Raw genomic sequence first — 8,814 nt, 5'->3', positions numbered from 1 at the left:
ATTCCAAAATAACGCTGTGGACGCTGCTTAGCCTAGCCCATTCATTAAAAAATTGCAGATTTTCCCTTTGGAAATACTTCAGTACTTTGTGAGGGAGACGGTTGCTCAATATTCCATGACTTTCTGTATGTAGCTGAAATGAAGTTTGAGAGTGAGATGTACCATGTAGTTTGGAGTGTTGTATGGTAATCTAAAAATCTTTTTCACAAAATATCTAAGAAGTTGTTCTACCTCTCCATATTTTTATATCCCCCAGACTTGTGCCGCATAGCACATTATGAATCTCATAACTGCATCAAAAAACTTATACTTCAAGCTCAGAGGGATATTCCTCTTGCTCAACACTCCATTCCAGGTATTATTAATCGCGCGTTTTGATTCTTTTAGTTTTTCTTGCAAGTGTTTTTTGAAAGAAAGTTATGGTGTCATGATAGTATAGTATGATAGTATTTATACTCCTTGACTATTTCGAGATCTTCATTGTTCCAAGTCCATTTTTCGTTTCTACCAAATCGTCCTCGTTCGTTGCGAAAATTCATGATTTTCGATTTGCTCGTATTGAGTTGAAGATTCCATTAGAAGCAATATTTCTGTAGTTTGTTGATCATCAATTGTATCATGTTGGGGCTCTCTGCTATTATGACAATGTCATCAGCATATAGTAGCAGCTTTATTGCAAGACCATCAAACATTATACCACAAGGTAGGGAATCTTTGAGATCATCAAGAAAAATTGAGAAGAGTATTGGGCTCAGAAGGCATCCCTGCTTGACTCCTATTTTCGTCTGAAACCAACTAGACAAAGTGTTTCCATCCCATACCGCCGTAAGATTATCTTCCTAAAGATTGTGCAATACCTTGAGCATTTTCGTTGACATCCCTAGGTTACTCAATTTAAAAAATAGAGCTTTCCTATCTATCGAGTCGAAGGCAGCCTTAAAGTCAATTAAGAATTAGTAAAGTTTCTTTCCTCTATCCACGGTGGAGTAGTCTTTTCGGAAACCCGCTTAGAACTCACTGAGTAAGACGCTTGTCTCCATTAGCTGTATTTTAAGGAGTTATTCCTCTTAATAACTTTCTTACTGAAACCGCCAAAAGGATAATATAGAAGCAATATACAGTGTTGGCCAAAACATTAGCAACTAAAAATACCTCCATCTTTATGTCATTCAAAAATTAATAACTGAAACAAATCATGTTATTTTTTTTACTAAAATTTAATATATTATTGCCCTCATTATGAGTAGCAACGCGAACGTTCGCTAGAGTTTAAATGTAAAAGCGAATTTCTTTTTTGATAATAGCCGCGTTTTATTATCACCGTGATCTGATCCGGATCAGATCATGATAATAAAACAGCATTGGATCATCATATTTTTTATTATTTAAAGTTTGGTAGCAGTGTCAAATTCGTTCTTTCAAAAGTGACATTTCGAAGCAAAAAAAATATAAACAAATACCCAAAATGGAAGCTGCTGTGGTTGATCGAAGTATTCATTTTAATTTTTATTTTTTTTCTCTATTAAAAACTTTTATAATTTGCAGTTTCTATTTGAAAGTGATGAAAGCGAAGAATCAAACAATTCAATTTTATCCCTATTGAATCTTATCGATGATGATTCAACTTCCAGTTGTAGCTCCACAACTTCTGAAAATGTACAAATCACAAAAATCAAAAAATGTTGAAAATACTTTTACATGGGATTTTTTTGAAATCATTCTTTAAATTAAAAATGGTTGCAAGAAACACTTAGGTGACATAAATTAAAACTCAGAACCGTCTGAACCATCTCAATTAAGAGAGTAGTTTTGAAATGACAGTGGTTTGTATGTAATGCTTCCAAGAATTTCGAGAGAAAATCATACAAAATTCTTAAAAGTGTTATATACAACCCACCGTCATTTCAAAACTACTCTCTTCTTTGGGATGGTTCAAACGGTTCTGAGTTCTAATTTATGTCACCTAAGTGTTTCTTACAACCATTTTCAATTAAAAGAAAGATTTTAAAAAAATTCCCATGTAAAAGTATTTTCAACATTTTTTTCTGCTGCAGCTTTCTCGATTTTATTTATGTTTTTTGACATTTAAAGCAGGGTTGCCCATAGAACATATTGCTCAATGATTTTTTTTTGGGGAAAATAATACCCATAAATTATGTCAAATATACATTTTTTTGGACTTAATTATTTGAATTTCACCAATTAATTATTTTTGTTAAAATATTTAATTATTTCATGGATTATATACCAAATAAATAAATATAAAGCTTCTCGCTTTTAATTAAAAAAAAATATTTTATTTCAGTCAAATTAAAATGTTTATATGGCAATACAGGTTTTATTTAATTTGTTTGCAATGATACCAACATTTACAAGTGAAATCACAATGATAGAGCGCTCCTTGTTGTGAAAAAAAGAATTAAATTTTGGATCTCAAATTGAGATCCAAACACAAAACAGGATCTTGTGTTGTTGTTGTAATGCATGTAAATCCAAGATCCGGATCAGATCATGGTGAAAATAAAACGCGGCTAATATTATCTTTAGCGAGCTTAAGGCCCAACTATAATCGACATAAGCCAACATAAGCGAATGTAAAAAACCTAACGAAAATTTGCTTATGTTTGCAAAATTCCCGAGCATACCCATAATTGTCTTAAGTGATCAAAGCCATAAACATTACCATTACGAAGCAATAATAATATTTTTTTTTTGTCAATCTCGAAATATATTACACATACACGCTCATTAGTTTTAAAATAATTGACATGTACAGTCTCTCTGTTTGTTTTTCATGTGTATTTGAACAAATCTGTGAGATTTTACTTATGCGCCGAACAACTGAGATCACTCTTGCTTATGTTTGCTTAAGTTAACGAAACTGAGAAAAAATTTACGAAACGGAGCTAGACTCGATTTTGGCTATTCAATAAAGCGTGTATGCATTTGCACGTTTGCTTATGTGCGCATAAGCTAGCTTATGTCGATTATAGTTCGGCCTTTAGCCATTGGCTTCAATTATCAAAATTGAAAAAATACAAATGAAACGTCAAATAATGACTTTCAATTAGCATTGGGCAGGTTAAGGCAACAAAACTGACCTTATTTGCAGTCAACTTCATTGTATAAACGTACATTTTGACCAAAGCAACTAGTTAGTTTTTCAAGTGTCATGAATTTCAAATTCAGAACTTTACTTCGCAAACCTTTACTTTAAGTTCAAAGAACAAAAAATACCAAACAAATTATTGTCTACACAACACTCCTCAGGCAAGCTACAAATCCTTCACGTTGTGTACTGCAAACAAATATTTCTATTTCTTTTCCAAATTGTCAAGGAAACCTTTTACACAAAACATTAAATGAAGCTGTGTAGAAAATAAGTAAATCATAGAGTAATACAGTTCAGCTTTCAGTTTAATGAAAAAACATGATCAACTGTCATTTTGATAGAAGTAGTCTTGACTTAAAAGTTAGGGAAATTTTTCTTAACTAACTTTCCAGTCAACTTTCCATTAAAGTTACCTTAATTGGAAGGTAATTTTTTGGCAGCTGACCAATCAGATACTAGAAACTTGCCTAACTTTCAAGTCCCTTATGTCGTCTGAACCCGCACATGATTCTTTTGGCTTGGTCACGCTCCGTTGCACTTGGCATCAATGAGTTTTGTTGAAAAGATCCTTTAACCTGTTCACATGCCTCAAGGTTGATACTTATGTATATCTTGGTGAAATTTTTCAGAATTAGTCGTCACATCGGTTGAAAGTAAATCCTGTGAATGTGTGCCAAAGCAATTGCCTTGTGGATAAACTGCCTGGCGCAAAGTAAGAAGTCTGTCTACAGCTTGCTCCAAAGGATACAAAGACGCCTGGAAGTATGGTTCTCTACCAGTAGCTGTCGAATTTTTTGTTTTATTTCGAGCAATTTTTTGTTTAAGTTTTACTTTGTAGTCCAACCAAAACTATTTCCAAATTAAATCTTCTTTAATGGAAACGAACATTCGCTAATGATAATTTTAGCGATTACCAATGGTTTGACATTTGAAGCGACAAACGAGAGCAGTTGTGCAGTGCAGCTAAATTTTGTAAAATGGTCGGAAACAAATACTCTAACGAAATAAAAGAATATAAAAGCGGAATGATGCAAATTAAAATTTTTGACAAATATTCTATTCCCAAATCAGTAATTTGTCCATTAATAAAATTTTACAAATTCAAAAAGTAATTCCAAACTGTTCATCGAGGTGGCAGATCAAGAAAAACAACAAAACGGAAGGATTCTGCAATACTTAATAAAATTAATTTAAAAAACGACCTTTTAGTAGACTAGAATCTTTACAAAGCTTTAAAAAAGTCTTTTATTTCCACCAAAAACAAACTGGAAAGATTAAAAATAGCTCATGACTGTAATGTTTGAAGTATTTGGCACTACTTTTATACCAAAACGGAATTATCAAATATTCTCATTAATACCAGAGTTCAGTTAGTTAAATAAAGATATTCAAATCAATAAGACGTGTTTTACATCGGCATCCAAACAAAACAACAGACAACAACGCTACATTTGGCGACGAGAATAAAAGGTACGAGTTTATAACAAATAAATTTAGTTTATTAACATAAAAACGTGGAGGGTGGAAGAATTCCATTTTTCAACCTCAACGACGATCCAACCAACGCTGGCGATCGCTGGAAGAAATGGATTGCTCGTTTTGAAAATTTCCTAATAGCGAGCGATATTAACAATGTTGAAAGACAAAAAGCATTATTGTTGCATTATGCGGGTGAAGATGTTTTTGAGATCTTCCATAATTTGCCAGAGCCGACCACAACAACAAAGGAAACCTTCGATGAAAATGGCGTGAGGAAAACAGTCGAGATGGACTGCTTCGAGATAGCGAAACAAAAGCTATCGAATTATTTCTCGCCCAAAACAAACATTGAATTCGAAGTATTTTCTTTTCGGCAGGCAAAACAGATTCCCAACGAAACAGTTGGACAGTTCTATGCACGTCTTTTGAAATTAAGTTCCAATTGCGAATTCTCAGACAGAGACAAAGACAAGTCTCAAATCATATGCACAACAACAACAAGTCTCAAATCATATGCACAACAACTTCGCATAGATTGAGAGATTTTGCCTTCCAAACAAAGCCAACACTTCAAAAGTTGTTAGAAGAGGCAAAAACGATTGAAATGTCTGAGGAACACTCAATTAAAATAGAAGCGCAACAGCAACATATAACAGAACAATGCAATCATGTCGCAAGAGCGAGACAACGTCATAACACAAAGCACACATACACAAACAACAAAGGCGCGCAAACACAAAAATATTCCAACAAGAATCCTAACTGTAAGAACTGTGGAAACAACTGGCATTCTGGTGGACTTCAACAATGTCCAGCAAGAAATATTTTCTGCAATTTTTGCAAGAAGAAGGGACATTTTGCTAAAGTCTGCATGAAATCGAATTCTTCAAATTCTTTGAAAATAAACAACTTGAAACAAACAGAAAATGATGAAACACAAGATTCCATATTCAACATAAATGACGCTACTAATAACAATTTGCCAACCATAACAATTTCCATCAACAAAACACCAACGAACTTCACAATTGATACAGGGTCAACAGCAACAATAATAAGCAACAACATATTCAACAAACTTATATACAGACCAACATTAACAAAACATACAGGACAAATTATTCCATATAACTCCACCACTTCATTGCCGATAATAGGAAAATTCACTGCTAGTCTTTCTTTTAAACAACATTCCATAGCCGAGACAGTTTACGTAATAGACAGCCAAGCAATATCCATACTTAGTTACAATGCATCAAAACAACTCAACATAATCCACATAGTTCAACAGCTATCAAACAATATCAATCTCAACATCAAACACAAATACCCTGAAGTTTTCAGAGGAATCGGGAAACACAACAAACATAAAGTACATCTATTCATCGACAAAGAAGTACCACCAGTCGCACAACGTTTCCGTCGGATTCCATTTCATTTAAGACCATTAGTTGAAGACGAAATTAACCGCCTACTCAAAGCAGACATCATTGAAAAAGCAACGGGTCCAACACCTTGGGTATCACCAGTGGTAATTGTACCAAAACCCCACAACCCATCAGCTATTCGGATGTGCATTGACATGCGAGCAGCTAACAAAGCCATTCAACGTGTCAGAAAAATAACACCAACTCTGCAAGACATAATAACATCTCTTAATGGCACAACAGTCTACAGCAAAGTAGATCTGAACGAAGGATACCATCAAATCGAGTTGGATGAAAAATCTCGTTTCATCACGACTTTCAGCACACACTGTGGAGTCTACAGATACAAAAGACTCAACTTCGGCGTCAACACAGCAGCAGAAGAATTCTAAGATATTATCCGACAGACGCTCAACAACATCGAAAACGTCCTAAATGTGAGTGATGATATTTTCATCTATGGGAAAACGCAAGCCGAACATGATAAAGCACTTGAAAAGGTAATCCAACGACTTAGTGCACACAACCTTACAGTCAACGAGAAAAAATGTGTGTTCAGCCAACCGCAGCTGAAGTTTTTCGGTTTCGTTTTCTCAAAGGACGGCATCCAACCTGACCCCGAGAAAGTAGCAGTTTTTGAACAACTCGAAACACCCAACAACGTTTCAGAAGTACGCAGCATCCTTGGTATGTTGAATTTTGCTTTGCCTTTTCTTCCAGAACTAGCAACACACACCCAACCATTACGGGAACTCATAAAAAAAAACACAGAGTTCGTTTGGAAGAAGAAGCACGAAGAAGCATTAACTTTCCTGAAGAAGCTTATGGGAGATGCATCAAAACTTGCCTACTACGACATGAACAAGCCAACACATCTACATGTCGATGCTGGTCCTGAAGGTCTTTCCGGTATTTTGTCGCAATACCACAACAAGAGATATGAGATCGTGGTTTATGCAAGCCATGCACTTACTGCGGTCGAGAAAAGATACAGTCAAATAGAGAAGGAAATGTTAGCAGCAACATGGGCAATGGAACATTTCAAGATCTATCTGCATGGGACTAAGTTCACGCTCCATACAGATCACTTGCCGTTGATAAGCATTTTCAAAAATCCTCTGTCAAAACCAACAAGCAGAATTGAGCGACTATTACTCAAAACACAAGAATTTAGTTTCAATATACAACATCAACAAGGCAATTCAAATCCAGCAGACTACTTTTCCCGACACCCCAACAACAACAGCAACAACAACAAAAACAACATAATAGAGCAGTACGTAAATTTCATCATCAATAATTCACTACCGAAAGCGATCTCCTTACAAAGAATACAACAAGAAACAGAACAAGACCCAATTTTACAACTTCTCATCAAAGCAATAACATCCAACAACAACAGCGAACGGAACTGCAAACAAATATCCAGATATAAAGGTGTACGTCAAGAATTATCCATAGCAGAAGGATGTGTACTTAAAGGTTCACAGATACTCTTGCCCCAAAATCTAGTTCAATGTGCCATCGCACATAAATCTCACATGGGGATAGTCAAAACAAAACAATTGCTAAGAACAAAAATTTGGTTTCCTGATCTCGACAAAAAAGTAGAAGAAACCGTAGCACAGTGTCACATTTGCCAAGTAGTTAATAATCAAAACCATCGTGAACCACTTGCAATTGTCGAACTAGCGTCAACACCATTTGAGAAAGTGTCGATGGATTTCGCTGGACCGCTTCCGAATGGGAAGTACTTACTCATTTTGGTCGATGAGTATTCGAAGTATCCATTCATCGAACAAATACAATCAACAAAATTTTCGGACGTGAAGAAAGTTTTAACAAAAATATTTTCTGCATTCGGTACTCCATTAAATTTGAAATCCGACAATGGACCACCATTCAGCAGTCACGAGTTTAAGGATTTCATGGATATCCAGAACATTAACCACCACAAAACAACTCCGTACTGGCCAGAGGCAAATGGAGCAGCGGAACGCATGGTAAAAACAATCAAAAAGTCACTCATATCATCCGAGCTAGAACACCATAATTGTTTGTCACAACTGGACATGTTTTGATGGACTATCGGTCCACTCCACAAGCAACAACTGAAGTATCTCCGTTCGAATTGATGTTCAACAGGAAGATGAATAATTTTCTGCCAACACTAAACAAGGAAACAACAAAAATTGTCAACAAAGAACAAAACAATAAATTCAAAAATAAACAATACGCAGATAAACGAAGACACACCAAACCAGCAGCATTCAAAGTCGGCGATCAGGTACTCTGCAAGCAGAGAAAAGTAAATAAACTTACTCCTCCGTATGATCCTGAGCCAATGAATATCATCAAAATCATCGGTTCGCAAGTTTGGGCCAGAAGAGAAGGAGAGACCAAAATATTGGTAAGAAACTCTTCATTTTTCAAGAAATTCGTTAAGTCCAACATCGAGCAAATAAGAAGCATACCAAGAAGACTTGTAAATAAAAATTATATAAATTATAAGCACCAAAAACAAATTGAAACGAATCATGAATATTCTGAAAATCATCAACAATTTCCAATATCAACACCAGCTGATTTTAACATTGCCACAGATACAAACAACAGAGATGAAGCTGAGGAAGTTGAAGTTTTTACCACACCACCAATTTCACCACAGCAGTTAAGCTATGAACACAAGCGCAGTACTAGATCGAAGAAACCGATGCGTTTTAATGATTACATATCAGAATAATTTTTAAGAAAACAAACTTATGTAAATATTTATTTTATTTTATTTTTATTATT

The 8,814-nt window shown here is 35.0% G+C and overlaps 1 protein-coding gene across 1 annotated transcript; it reads left to right on the top strand.

The window, feature by feature from the left end:
- The first annotated feature begins 5,195 nt into the window (after nucleotides 1-5,195).
- LOC129950467 (uncharacterized protein K02A2.6-like) lies at nucleotides 5,196-6,410 on the top strand. The gene has a single exon (XM_056062405.1). It carries the CDS (start codon nucleotides 5,196-5,198, stop codon nucleotides 6,408-6,410), a length of 1,215 nt encoding a protein of 404 aa, XP_055918380.1.
- The last annotated feature ends 2,404 nt before the right edge of the window (nucleotides 6,411-8,814 follow it).

The sequence above is a fragment of the Eupeodes corollae genome, chromosome 3 (assembly GCF_945859685.1).
Source record: "Eupeodes corollae chromosome 3, idEupCoro1.1, whole genome shotgun sequence".
Classification (NCBI taxonomy): domain Eukaryota; kingdom Metazoa; phylum Arthropoda; class Insecta; order Diptera; family Syrphidae; genus Eupeodes; species Eupeodes corollae.
The sequence above is the reverse complement of the archived record's forward strand: the minus strand, read 5'-3'. Positions and strand labels throughout refer to the sequence as shown.